This window comes from Myxine glutinosa, unplaced genomic scaffold, assembly GCF_964187855.1.
Source record: "Myxine glutinosa unplaced genomic scaffold, kmMyxGlut1.1 SCAFFOLD_1078, whole genome shotgun sequence".
In the NCBI taxonomy this organism is placed as follows: domain Eukaryota; kingdom Metazoa; phylum Chordata; class Myxini; order Myxiniformes; family Myxinidae; genus Myxine; species Myxine glutinosa.
In genome coordinates this window covers 117,325-132,500 of record NW_027617173.1, presented here as the reverse complement: position 1 = coordinate 132,500, position 15,176 = coordinate 117,325, and the positions used below count along the sequence as shown (strand labels likewise).

Here is a 15,176-nt window from a genome sequence, read left to right as displayed (position 1 = left end):
TTGCAAGCCATGGCGTTACTGTAGACAGAGCTCCCTTTTTGTTTTTACGTACCCATTTTTTTTATTGACTAACATTTTTGTGTGATATACTAACCCTCCCCTCCCTTCCACCCTCCGTCTCTCACCTCCTTCTCCTACCCCTCCATCCTCCCTGAAAGCCCTGCAGCCAGGCTCTCCTGCCCCTCTCTCTTCATATTCCTGTCAGGAAGTGACTCATTGTTACCCGGCAACGCCGGGGGTAATTTTGCTGGTATATATATATATACATATGTGTATATATGAGGGGCAGTCAATAAGTAACCTTCAAATATTTTTCACAACTTGTTTATTGCATGTACGTGTGTAACAACTGTTATTTTTCAACATAATCTTCATTGCGTTCAACGTGTTCTTTCCAGCGCTTTGCTGAGGTCTGGATTCCTCTAGAAAAAAATATATTGGCTGCTTGTGTAGCCATTTGTGCACCATCTCTTGGACCTCTTCGTTGGATCGGAAAGTGGTTCCACCAAGCACCTCTTTAAGTGGCCCAAATATGTGGTTAATCCGAAGGGGCGAGGTCTGGCGAGTAGGGTGGATGAGGAAGACACTCAATATGCAGGTCTGCAATTGTTTCAGCTGTAGCGCGGGCAGTATGGGGCCGAGCATTGTCATGCTGCAGCAAAACAACGGTAGTGAGTAGTCCACAACGTTTTGATCAGATTGCTGGTTTCAGATTATTTTTAAGGAGGTCGCAGTATGATGCACTGATGACTGACGTCCCTCTGGGCACGTAATGCTCTACAAGTGGGCCTCGGATATCCCAGAAGACCATCAGCATCACTTTTCCAGTGGACGACTGTGTGCGGAATTTTTTGGGCTTCGGTGAAGTTGAATGGCGCCACTCTTTGCTTGCTCTCTTCATTTCTGGCTGAAAGTAGTGGACCCAGCTTTCATCCCCAGTCACTACGCTCTTTAAGAAAGCGTCGCCTTTTGTTTCATAACGTCGCAAAAGTTCTTCACAAGCGTCCACTCGCCGTTCTTTCAGTTCAGGTGTGAGTTGTCTCGGCACCCACCTTGCAGACACTTCGTGGAACCCCCAGCTCGTTGTGAATGATATGGTGTGCTGAACTATGGCTAATGTTCAATTAGGAGACCACTTCATCCAGCGTAATGCGACGGTTTTCCCTTAGCATGCGCTCAACTCCTGCAACCATTTCTGGTGTGAGGCCGGCCCGAGCGAGCAGCGTCTGCCACATTAGACACTCCACTTTTAAACTTCCTGTCCCAGTCGTACACCTGCTGCAGTAGTCGTACACCCGCTGCAGCGATAAACATGCATCACCATATTGCATCTTCATTCTGCGATGGATTTCACTGTGATTCACACCATCACTTCTCCAGAAACGGATGACAGAACGTTGCTCCTCCCTGTTGCATGCTTCTAATGGAGCCGCCATCTTGGAACTGCTCTACTGACGTCATATGCTCAATGTTGCCAGATCTAAAACGGGCAAAACATAACTCTTACCCATGGATATAACATATGTCGTCAACAACTACACACATTACATTCTCAAATTTATATCGCCATTTTCAGGTTACTTATTGACTGGCCCTCGTGTATATATATGTATGTATGTATATATATATATATATATATATATATATATATATATATATATATATATATATATATATATATATATATATATAATCCTCGACCCATATATAGGTGCTTTTCTTTTTCTTCTCTTTATAATGGGTAAGGTTCAATGGCACCAAGCTCCTGCCTCGCTAAACTGTAGGCTTGCCAGTAAATGTATGCAACATTGTGTCTGCCAAAAGTTAAGATAATTATTTTGTTTCGGTTTTTGTGAATTATGATGCAAATCAAACGTGATCGATCAAAGGTAGATTTATACCTTGGCACAATGCTCAATGGGGAACGCAGTACCTGACGGTGTACACAACTTGGTCTGTATTTGTATTATATTTTAATATCCACTTGGAAAGCATGTTTACTTTCATAATAATTATGCAATTGCTCGTTTATTATTAGTGTTATAATTTATTGACACTTTAGGGAACTTCAATCTCGTCCTTAAGTCCCCACGGAGCAATAAAAATAGAAAAAGACAAAAATGAACAAATCCCTGGAATACTGCTTCACCATCCCAACAATTTACCTTCTTTCGGGGTTGATTAAACGTTTCACATCGCTGTGGTCTTTGATCATGCAACCTATCGGGTCTTCAGCGGTCGCAGCGACAATCGCCTGCGATTGCTGCGTCGATTGATGCGATGTTATTGCAAATTGACTTTGTTTGAACAGGAAATGTTGTCGTCGTAGAGTTTTTATTGATGGGGGCGGGGCTGGGGGCGGGGTGACGAGTGAATGATTAAAAACAAATTAATTAGATACATTATCCTTTAAGCGGTGTATGTATTATTAGTGTTTGCTTCGCTCAAGATGAAGGAATAAGTATGGTATGTATTTAGTGTAATGCAAAGCATGGCGATGACGTAAATAAATCATTAAACACCATATTGGAATAATCAAAACTTCTCTTCTTGTCTTTATCTTCCTCCTTCTTCTCTCGCTTGATCTATTTCTGCATCTCCTCTGTCTCTCCCTCCGCCACCTTTCCCTCCTCTTTCTTGTCCTCGGTCTTCCCACCTCCTTCTCTCACTACCTCTCCTCCTCCTTCTCTTACTTTACCTCTATTGCTACATCATTCGCCCTCCTCCTTCTCTCACTACATCTCCTCTTTTCCTCCTTCACTCACTACATCTCCTCTCTCTCCTCCTCCATCTCTCACTACATCTCCTCTTTCCCTCTTCCTCCCTATTCTCTCAATAAATCTCCTCTTTCTCACACTGCATCTCCTGTCTCTTTCGTCCTTCTCACACTGCATCTCCTGTCTCTCTTTCGTCCTTCTCACACTGCATCTCTCTCTGTCCTCCTTCTTCTCCCCTCTCTCTCTCCCTTCTCCTTCTCCTCTTCTCTCTCCTCCTTCACCTCTCTCTCCTCCTCCTCTACTCGCTCCTCCTTCTCTCAGTTTATCTCTATTACTCCATCTCCTCTCTCATCTGCACCTCTCCCTCCTCCTCCTTCAACCTTTCTCTTCTCATACTTCTCTCACTACATCTCCTCTCTCCTCCTCCTCCACCACCACCCCTTCTCCTTATTCTCTCACTTTACTTCAATCACAACATCTCTCTTCCTTCTTTCCTTCCACCTTTTTCTCCTTCTCCCCTCATGTCTCTCTCTCCTTCATTCTTTGCTTTTCACATAATCTTTCCTTCTCCTTCCTTCTTCCCTCACCTTCTCTCTCTCCCCCCTGCCTTCTACTTTTCCTCAAATCATCCTTTGGAGTGCACATTAACCTGACTATTAAATCTACAAAATACATGTCCACTGAACCTCCTCCATGTTTAACTGCAGGGAAGGTGTCCTTTTCTTTGAAGGCTTCATTTTGTTTTCTGTAAACATAGAGATGATGTGCTTTACCCAAAAGCTCTTATTTGGTCTCATTTTTGTCCAGAGGACATTCTCCCAGAAGTATTTTGGCATGTTCAGGTGTGTGTTGGGTCTCTCTCTCAACAGTTGGGTCCTCCTGGGTCTCTAACCATAGAACCCCCTTTCATTGAGTTGGGGACGGATGGTGCGAGTTGAAGCTGTCATACCTTGTGTCTGAAGGTCAGCTTGGATCTGTTTGGCAGTTGATCGATGTGCTTTCTCCACCATTCAAACAATCCTTCACTGCAACCTTCGATCAAGTTTTCTCTTACGGCCAGGTCTAGGGAGGATGGCTACAGTGCCATGGGCCTTAAACTTCCTGATAACATTGCTTACGGTGGACACAGGAACATCAAGGTCTCTGGAGATGGACTTGTAGCCTTGAGATTGTCCATGCTTGGCTACAATCTTGTGTCTGATCTCAAAAAATTATCTGCTTTTCTTTCTATTCTCCATGCTCATTGCGGTACACACAGTGACACAAAGCAGCAGAATGCCTCCTTTTCTCTATTCAAACTGGTTGAATGAGTGATTTTTATATTGCAAGCACCTGCAAGTCACCACAGGTGAGTTCAATTACAAAGTAAAGGAGAATCACCTGCTTGAAATCTAATTATTTCGAACAACTTCTAAAAGGTGCCAATAATATTGTCTGGGACATTTTAGGATTTCTGTGTGGAATAAGCAATTATTTCGTAATTTTTTTCACCTTTTTTGTTTTGTTCCACTGCAAACCAAAGAAATACATACCGGTATGTGGATACCAAAATCTTACTATAATTCACCAAATGTCCGTCTGTCTGTCTGTTCGAAGGTACCGCAAAAACGGCTGACCCGATTGCAAAGATATTTTGGGTGGGTAATCCTTGGATCTCCTGGAGTAAAATAGGGTATATTGTTTTTGCAATTTCAGCTTTAGCCTCCAGCATTTTCAGGTTTGGACTCCCGCATAACGTTATTTTCACAGGTGCCGCACAAACGGCTGCACCGATCGCTGCACGGCTGCATCGATCGGACTTGGTGACCTCGGACAAAGACCTTTTATAAGGACATGGGTTGAATCCCTGCTTGAGAGAATTCCAACCCCTTCCCCGCCATTACGGTCGTCTCTCCAACTCACAATCCCACGAGATATGCGGAAAGGGCGACCCAAAACCAATTATCTACTTTTTGATTCGTATATAAACATCATTAAAAGTAAATAATGACCTCAGCCAAAGTTCAAACGACGTGAGTTTAATCTCTACATGAGAGAATTCCACATAGCTATTTGGGCAGTGTATAAGCTAACAGATCGCTGTCTCCATCGATCTTTCCCAGGCCGTAACACCTATCGGCTCAAAATCCTTTTAACTGTTGACTTGGTAGTTTTTACAATGAAGGAAACATTAACAATGTTGTTAAAAGTTTATTTTGTGATTGGAGTTATGTTGTTTGGAATGAAAAAAGAGATATCGAGTTCAAGTGAATGACGACATGCCGTGATGGTTTCTACTTTCTAAACGTGAACTTCGCGGATCGCCATATGCAGATTCGCCACGGACCCACGTTTCCATACGTGAACGTACCTGTTTGTTTGCGAACGGGTATGTTTTTCATGGAAGTCCTTCACGAACTTGCTGTCCATGTCTGACGTGCGACTGAAGGTGTTACAGGAATGTGGAATTTATTGGTTTCATGCTTTAGCATTCGCCGTATCTGCATTGCGTTTGCTTCTGGCCTCCCACCCGTGCGTAGCACGGGTATCTCACTAGTATTTTATAATTTTAACAATTTTCTGGGAGTAATGGTGCATTGTTTCAAAAAAGTGTAGGTTGCCAATATTTTTGGCCACGACTGTACCTACCCTTCTTGCTGGTGTGGATACATTGGCCTATGAGTGGTTGTTGATTTGAGTTTTTTGCGTAAATGCTTCAGAGGTGTTGCGTCAATGTAGGACGTATGTCAATCGGGGCTGGAGATAAATATTTGAACAAAGATATTCCATCATTGAACAAAATATCGAGTACGGTTTGTTGTTGTTGTGCGTATTATCGGGCCCATGAACTGCACGCAAAGTCGTCATTCGTGCACGTGCAAACAACAACCAGGAATGTGCATGTCTGTCGTCGTCTTCTTCTTCTACACGTGTGCTTTTCCTGCCTTATCCTCCCATCCCTCCTCCCTTCTCATTACGTCCGCAGCTAATCCCGGGGTGACAGTGTGGGAAACGCACATTAGTAAGACGCACAAGGCAGGACAAAAAGGAACCCAGGACCGGGCACACGTCGAGGTCACTCGGAATCGGGAGACCGTGAGGTCCATGAATGGAACAATGCGATGGAGGACAAAGGGTCGAGGTTGGCGGGGTAGGTCTACCATTCACACGACGTGGGCGCAGATACATAAAAGGCCGACGAGCGACGACGCCTGCGGAGTCCTCGCTTGGAAAACGCAACGAAAGCGACGGTGTCCGGAGTTACGTACAAAGTACGCAGCATGTCCACGTTGTCCGTCACGTTTAACGGTGTAAATGGAACCGGAGGAATGACGAGTATGAGCTTCAAAATAGCGACTCAATCCTGAGATCCATGAGCTATGTCGGTCGCGGCGTCGATACAATGGAATAACGTGTCCGTGAAGCTCGACCGTGTCGATCTGCGTCCGCGGACACTTTTGAACAATGGGTTTTACCGACCGAGGCCGATGAGAGCGTTAACCGCTGGGGGAAGCGACGTTTCGAGCGTTTATGTTTGTCGACAGCTTATTCACCTAAATATTATTCTGCATTATTCACTACACCTGGTCAGGTAAACGAACGTGCATAAAACAAACTTCGCGAGGGGTCCAAACAAAACGGTGCCCGTGCAATCGCACAACGAACGAGAACAGCATCGTCACATCCACGGAATGGGGGCATCGTCACATCCACGGAATGGGGGCATCGTCACATCCACGGAATGGGGGCATCGTCACATCCACGGAATGGGGGCATCGTCACATCCACGGAATGGGGGCATCGTCACATCCACGGAATGGGGGCATCGTCACATCCACGGAATGGGGGCATCGTCACATCCACGGAATGGGGGCATCGTCACATCCACGGAATGGGGGCATCGTCACATCCACGGAATGGGGGCATCGTCACATCCACCTAATGGGGGCATCGTCACATCCACGGAATGGGGGCATCGTCACATCCACGGAATGGGGGAATCGTCACATCCACGGAATGGGGGCAGAGTCACATCCACGGAATGGGGGCATAGTCACATCCACGGAATGGGGGCATAGTCACATCCACGGAATGGGGGCATAGTCACATCCACGGAATGGGGGCATCGTCACATCCACGGAATGGGGGCATCGTCACATCCACGGAATGAGGTCATCGTCACATCCGCGGAATGGGGGCACAGTCACATCCGCGGAATGGGGGCAACGTCACATCCACGGAATGGGGGCAACGTCACATCCACGGAATGGGGGCATCGTCACATCCACGGAATGGGGGCATCGTCACATCCACGGAATGGGGGCATCGTCACATCCACGGAATGGGGGCATAGTCACATCCACGGAATGGGGGCATCGTCACATCCACGGAATGGGGGCATCGTCACATCCACGGAATGGGGGCATCGTCACATCCACGGAATGGGGGCATCGTCACATCCACGGAATGGGGGCATCGTCACATCCACGGAATGGGGGCATCGTCACATCCACGGAATGGGGGCATCGTCACATCCACGGAATGGGGGCATCGTCACATCCACGGAATGGGGGCATCGTCACATCCACGGAATGGGGGCATCGTCACATCCACGGAATGGGGGCATCGTCACATCCACGGAATGGGGACATCGTCACATCCACGGAATGGGGACATCGTCACATCCACTGAATGGGGGCATAGTCACATCCACGGAATAAGGGCATCGTCACATCCACTGAATGGGGCATCGTCACATCCACGGAATGGGGGCATCGTCACATCCACGGATTGGGGGCATCGTCACATCCACGGAATGGGGGCATCGTCACATCCACGGAATGGGGGCATCGTCACATCCACGGAATGGGGGCATCATCACATCCACGGAATGGGGGCATCGTCACATCCACGGAATGGGGGCATCGTCACATCCACGGAATGGGGGCATCGTCACATCCACAGAATTGGGTTATCGTCACATCCACGGAATGGGGGCATCGTCACATCCACGGAATGGGGGCATAGTCACATCCATGGAATAAGGGCATCGTCACATCCACGGATTGGGGGCATCGTCACATCCACGGAATGGGGTCATCGTCACATCCACGGAATGGGTGCATCGTCACATCCACGGAATGGGGAGCATAGTCACATCCACGGAATGGGGGCATAGTCACATCCACGGAATGGGGGCATCGTCACATCCACGGAATGGGGGCATCGTCACATCCACGGAATAAGGGCATCGTCACATCGACAGAATGGGGGCATCGTCACATCCACAGAATGGGGGCATCGTCACATCCACAGAATGGGGGCATCGTCACATCCACAGAATGGGGGCATCGTCACATCCACTGAATGGAGGCATCGTCACATCCACTGAATGGGGGCATCGTCACATCCACGGAATGGTGGAATCGTCACATCCACGGAATGGGGGCATAGTCACATCCACGGAATGGGGGCATACTCACATCCACGGAATGGGGTCATCGTCACATCCACGGAATGGGGGCATCGTCACATCCACGGAATGGGGGCATCGTCACATCGCGGAATGGGGGCATCGTCACATCCACAGAATGGGGGCATCGTCACATCCACAGAATGGGGGCATCGTCACATCCACAGAATGGGGGCATCGTCACATCCACGGAATGGGGGCATCTTCATGTTCATGAAATGGGGTCATCGTCACATCCACGGAATGGGGGCATCACATCCACGGAATGGGGGCATCGTCACATCCATGAAATGGGGTCATAGCCACATCCACGGAATGGGGGTATAGTCACATCCACGGAATGTGGTCATCGTCACATCCACGGAATGGGGGCATCGTCACACCCACGGAATGGGGGCATTGTCACACTCACGGAATGGGGGCATCATCACATCCACGGAATGGGGTCATCGTCACATCCACATAATGGGGCATCTTCACGTACACAGAATGGGGGCATCAACAAGTACACGGATTGGGGGCATCGTTTCATCCACGGAATGTGGGCATCATCACATCCACGGAATGGGGGCATAGTCACATCCACGGAATGGGGGCATATTCACATCCATGGAATGGGGTCATCGTCACATCCACGGAATGGGGTCATCGTCACATCCACTAAATGGGGGCATCTTCACATCCACGGAATGGGGGCATCACGTACACGGAATGGGGACATCGTCACATTCACGGAATGGGGGCATCGATAAGTACACAGAATAGGGTCATTGCATCATCCACAGAATGGGGTCATCACATCCATGGAATGGGGGAATCGTCACATCCACGGAATGGGGTCATCACATCCATGGAATGGGGGTATTGTCACATCCATGGAATGGGGTCATCGTCACCCACAAAATGGGGGAATCGTCACATCCGCGGAATGGGGTCGTCACATCCACGGCATGGGGGTATCGTCACATCCACATGATGGGGGCATCGTCACACCCACAGAAGGGGACATCATCACATTCACGGAATGGGGACATCACATTCATGGAATGGGGTCATCGTCACGTACACAGAATGGGGGCCTTGATAAGTACACAGAATGGGGTCATTACCACATCCATGGAATGGGGGTATTGTCACATCCACGGAATGGGGTCATCACATCCATGGAATGGGGTAATCGTCACGTACATGGAATAGGGTCATCGTCACATCTACGGAAGGGGGCATCATGTACACGGAATGGGGTCATCGTCACGTACACGGAATGGGGTCATCTTCACGTACATGGAATGGTCATCGTCGCATCCACAGAATGGGGTCATCACATCCATGGAATGGGGGTATCGTCCCATCCACGGAATGGGGGTATCGTCCCATCCACGGAATGGGGGCATATTGTTACATCCACGGAATGGGGGTATCACATCCACGGAATAGGGTCATCGTCACGTACACAGAATAGGGGCATTGATAAGTACACAGAATAGGGTCATTGCCACATCCACGGAATGGGGTCATCACATCCATGGAATGGGGATATCGTCACATCCACGGAATGGGGGCATATTGTTACGTCCACCGAATGGGGTCATTGTCACATACATTAAATGGGGTCTTCGTCACATATATAATGATCGCTCGACGTGGGGTGAGTTGCAAGTTCGGTATTATTGAAATATAGGTCACAATTCATTAAATTGTTATTGTGTACATGATACATGCATGTTGCAATCGTTCGTTGTAAGCGTGTTCTGGTATGCGGCACCCGTTGACAGAGCGTCACACTATGTAACGTACCTTGTGGGAATCGTCACATTACATTCAACTGACGTCCCAAATAGAGTATCGACAGGCAGGAGGAAATGACACGTAAGATGCCGTGAGTGAGTGATCGTCACATACGTGGTCACGTACGATACCTTACGGAGACGGGGATCGTCACATGCACGCTACATTGTTCGTTCGCGTCCACGAGGTTTGTCCCCGAGCTGGGTCCTCGTGCAATTACCTGTGAATCGCAAGCTGTGCCAGTACGTTACGGCGACAGTCACAGGTAAATGGGTGCACGCGGACAAAAGATCCGTCACGCGGTCCGAAGCAGCAGCAAACACGACGATGTGGGACACGACACGTGCGTTCGTGTCCAAGTACCGATCCAGTCCGCGATCGTGCCTCCTACTATTGAACCACGTAATGTCGGTGCGCGTGAGACGTACCAGGTGTAGTATCCTATATATATATATATACAGTATTATATATCCGTCCACAAAATGAAGCTCGTGTCGTGGGGGGCACAGGAGGGCACCGTGTGTACCCTCGGGGTATTCTCCCGAGTCCGAGCTGTGACTTCGTTCTCCACTGATTGACTGCGTCAGTTCTCGCGGGAAATATTAACGGGAAGTATCAGTTAATTAAAGCGGGAAGCACGCGCCCCTCCCCCTCCGTCATGGGACAGGTGCATGTTCGTTATGCGGGTCCACGGAGCGAGATGCTTGAAAAGGGGATTCCGGGTCAAATCCCACACAGCAGGAGGAAAGTGAGGAGGGTGGCAGGGTGAGGGGTAGGAGGGTGGGATGAGGGTAGTAATTACGATTTTGTATCGAACGCACCTTTTGAGATTGTAACCGGATGCAACCCCCAGCATTCCATGCAACGGAGGAATAATCCACCCCATGAACTAGTCCATAAACAAATGCACCATCCCTCCTCCCACCCACCACCCTGGAAGTACGTAAGCAATTTGTGTCAATGATCCAGGTGTGCAGAGGATTTTAACTCTTCTACGTGCACCCATCCCGTTTTCCCGCCTTTTTCCAGGCACCATCGGGCGCCCATGGCACGACATGCTTCCAACCCCCGCAGACCGGCGTCTGCTTTACACCTTTTACATTCATTTTACACCTTTTCCAACGAAACACCACGGCGGTTTGTTTTGCTAAACAGGTATACGTGCAGGTCTTACCTGCAAGCCGCAGGGCAGACATTCGCTGGAACTCGGGCTCCTGCAGCCACTTCCACATCCGCCGGAAGGTTTCGCGCCCGGACTTGAGCTTACTCCAGGGTTTGGGGTTGCGCAGCAGGTCCGAGAGCGTCCCTTGCGAGCGGCACAAGACCCTCTGGGCGAAGATCGCCTGCGGGATGCTGTAGCGCTTGAGCTCGGTGCTGATGCGCTGCGCGACCTCCCGCGTGTTGATCTCCTCCGCCTGGCCCGAGCCGCCGCCGATGTGCGCCCCTCCCATGGAAGACCCTCCGTGGCCCATGACGCGCTCCCGCCCCGCCACCGCCAGCATGGCCCCGTGCGCGTGCGGGTGGTGCGCGTGCGGGTGGTGCGCCGGTGCGTGCATCCCGTTCAGCTGGGGGATCATGGCGGCCGAGGGCGGCGTCAGGCCGCGACCCAGGTGTTGGTCCCCCCGGGCCAACATGGCCGTGTGAGCGTCGAAGCCGTTCGGGGCGAGCATCTTGTCGTTGGCCATGGGGCCGTGGTGTCCGTACGGTCCGAGCGGCTGCTGCGAGCCGTGAATGGCGCCGAGACCGTTGGTGAGGGTCGAGCAGGACAAGGAGGACAAGCCTTGACCCATGGACGCCATGTCCTTGTGGTAGGGACCGTACAGGCTGTTGACCGTGGGCAGGGCGCGTTCGTCGCGCATCAGGGTGAAGCTGCCGCTTACGTTTCCCGTGAGGCGCTGGTGATGGTGGTGGTGGTGGTGGTGGTGGTGAAATTTGTCTGACACGGTCGAGATTGGCGGTAGCGGTTGCAGGGGCGTCAGGGTCGTGTAGGTGCTGCTCATGCTCATGGCGCTCGGGGAGTCGCAGGTCATGGCGATGGCGGGATGCAGGGATCCCGCGAGCGAGTGGTCCGCGCGGTACTCGCTCGCGTCCAGGATGGAGCTCATGTTCGTCACCATGGAGGGTCTCGAGTGTGACGCCACCTCGTAGTGCGCCGGGTGCCGGAGATGCGGGCTGTGCGTGCTCATCATCTCGCTCGACGCCACCTGCTCATGCGCCGCCGCCGCTCCGTGCAGGTTCCCCATGCCGTCCATGGCCGCCAGCTCCGGGTTCATTCCACCCGCGGACGCGGCGCTGCGGCATCTAACCGGGGCCAGCGCGTCGCGCGGCTCGCAAGGCCTTCGAGCGCTCCTCGCTGCTGCTGCTGCCGCCCCGGGAGGAGAGCGGGAGGGGTTAGGGGAGACGAGGAAGGCGGTGAAGGCAGGATCTGGAGGAGGTGGGAGGTGGGGATGGGGATTGGTGGGACGAGAGCGTTTGGGGGAGTTAATCGCTTGGGATGGGAGAGATGGATTATATGGATGAGCGGAGATGGGTAGCGATGGATTGTATACATTGACGGATGCACGGACTTGTCCGGATGGATTGTATGGATTTGCAGAGAGCTATAGAGAGGGATGCATGGATGTGCGGAGAGGTAGGGGTGGATTGTATGGATGGATGTGCGGAGAGGTAGATAAGGATTGGATGGATGGATGTGCGGAGAGGTAGAGATGGATTGGAAGTTTGAAGGATCCTATAGAGAGGGATGGATGGATGTTCAGAGAGGTAGAAATGGATTGGATGGATGTGTGGAGAGCTAGAGATGGATTGGATGGATGTGCAGAGAGGTAGAGATGGATTGGATGGATGTGCAGAGAAGTACAGATGGATTATATGGATGGATGGATGTGCGGAGAGGTAGAGATGGATTGGATGGATGCGAGGAGATGGATGCGCAGAGACGTACAGATGGATTGGATGGATGTGTGGAGAGGTAGAGATGGATTGGATGGATGCGAGGAGATGGATGCGCAGAGACGTACAGATGGATTGGATGGATGCGCGGAGACGTACAGATGGATTGGATGGATGCGCAGAGACGTACAGATGGACTGGATGGATGCGAGAAGATGGATGGGCACCTCACTGATCGTTTGAAGGATCCCGATCGGCGCTTCCACGAGGGATTCGGGTGCGGCCTGCCCGATCTGTTCTACTCACGTCCTCAGCGCCTCCGCCGGCTCGCGATGTCCATCCGCCCCACACCTCCTGCAGGGCCCGCTGACGTCAGGCCTCCCGTGGACTTCCATATGGACTTCCGGGTGGCGCAAGAGGCGAGATGTCAGTTAGCAGGACAAGAGCATAGAGGGGAGGAGGGCAGAGGGCGAGGCTGGAGGCGCGAGCGGGAGGAGACAGGAAGGACGGCACAGGGGAGGAAATGTGCAGCGAGTCGGAGGGAATGTGAGATCCAGTTTTCCATGAAAAAGACAAATCATGAGCGAATACAAATGGATGAAAGGGATGCGCGGCGTTCGCTCCGGGAAAATGTCCTCGTATCAGATTCACAGGGTCTCGATCCGTGATGATGTCCGCGTTTCACAAGGTCTCAATCCGTGACGTTGCTCTGGCTTTGAAGACCCGGTCTATAGGCGGATATATACATACGTCGAATCGGCTGTTGTTGAGTTATGACACTTCCTTCCATCGACAAATTGCCAAAGTGGTTCTTCCCGAACCAAAAATACAATATTGTGTGAGATGTTGAACACAACCACGCAACACAACCACACAACACAACCACACAACACAACCACACAACCACTCAACATGCCGAACCGAAACCACCACAACCACTCAACCGAAACACAACACAACACGCAACCGCACAATCACACAACACTACCACACAACTGCACAACACACTGCACAACCACACACCCATGCAACACACAACCACACAACACAACCACGCAACCGCACAATTGCACAACACAACCACACAACGACACAAACACACAACCATGCAACACACAACCGCACAACACACAACAACACAACTGCACAACCACACAACACGCAACCACACAACACGCAACCGCACAACACACAACCGCACAACACACAACGACACAAACACACAACCATGCAACACACAACCGCACAACACACAACCTCACAACACACAACCGCACAATGACACAACCGCAACACACAACCGCACAACACACAACCTCACAACACCCAACCACACAACCGCACAACGACACAAACACACAACCATGCAACACACAACCGCACAACCATGCAACACACAACTGCACGACCATGCAACACACAATCACACAACCATGCAACACACAACAGCACAACCATGCAACACACAACCGCACAACCATGCAACACACAACCGCACAACACACAACACAAACATGCAACACACAACACAAACATGCAACACACAAACGCACAACACACAACCGCACAACACACAGCCGCACAACACACAACCGCACAACACCCAACCACACAAACACCCAACCACACGAGCTCCATGTTTTTGACAATTCAATGACTGTTGAACTTTCATTTATTATTTTGCGGTTCGTGATCTTCCAGCGATTCTATTCTTTTCACGAGTCCTGAACAAAGTTTGTTCCTTTGTGATTATAACACACATCACATACACCACAATCGATGCAATCAATGGTAAATCTGGTACAACTTTCAGTAAAATGATATCAAAGCGAAAATTTAATATTGCCGAAACAGGTGCACGTGACTTCATGCAACGTGTGAATAGGTGTGTGTGCGTGTGTGTGTGTGTCTGTGTCTGTCTGTCTGTCTCTCTGTGTGTGTCTGTCTCTGTGTGTGTCTGTCTCTGCTTGTGTGTCTGTCTCTGTTTGTGTGTCTGTCTCTGTTTGTGTTTGTGTCTGTCTGTGTTTGTGTGTCTGTCTCTGTTTGTGTTTGTGTGTCTGTCTCTGTTTGTGTGTCTGTCTGTGTGTCTGTCTCTGTTTGTGTGTCTGTCTCTGTTTGTGTGTCTGTCTCTGTTTGTGTGTCTGTCTCTGTTTGTGTGTCTGTCTCTGTTTGTGTCTGTCTGTGTGTGTGTGTGTGTGTGTGTGTGTGTGTGTGTGTGTGTGTGTGTGTGTGTTTGTTTGTGTGTCTGTCTCTGTGTGTGTTTCTATTTGTGTGTCTGTCTCTATTTGTGTGTCTGCGTGTCTGTCTCTGTTTGTGTGTATGTGCTT

General features: G+C 50.3%; 1 protein-coding gene across 1 annotated transcript; it reads right to left on the bottom strand.

Moving 5' to 3' along the window:
- Positions 1 to 308: 308 nt before the first annotated feature.
- LOC137421961 (hepatocyte nuclear factor 6-like) lies at positions 309 to 13,220 on the bottom strand. Its single transcript, XM_068108588.2, has 3 exons — positions 13,077 to 13,220; positions 11,132 to 12,382; positions 309 to 1,480 (listed from the first exon to the last, which is right to left on the bottom strand). Exons 2-3 carry the CDS (start codon positions 12,228 to 12,230, stop codon positions 1,458 to 1,460), a joined length of 1,122 nt encoding a protein of 373 aa, XP_067964689.1. The 5' UTR covers positions 12,231 to 12,382; positions 13,077 to 13,220; the 3' UTR covers positions 309 to 1,457.
- Positions 13,221 to 15,176: the final 1,956 nt, after the last annotated feature.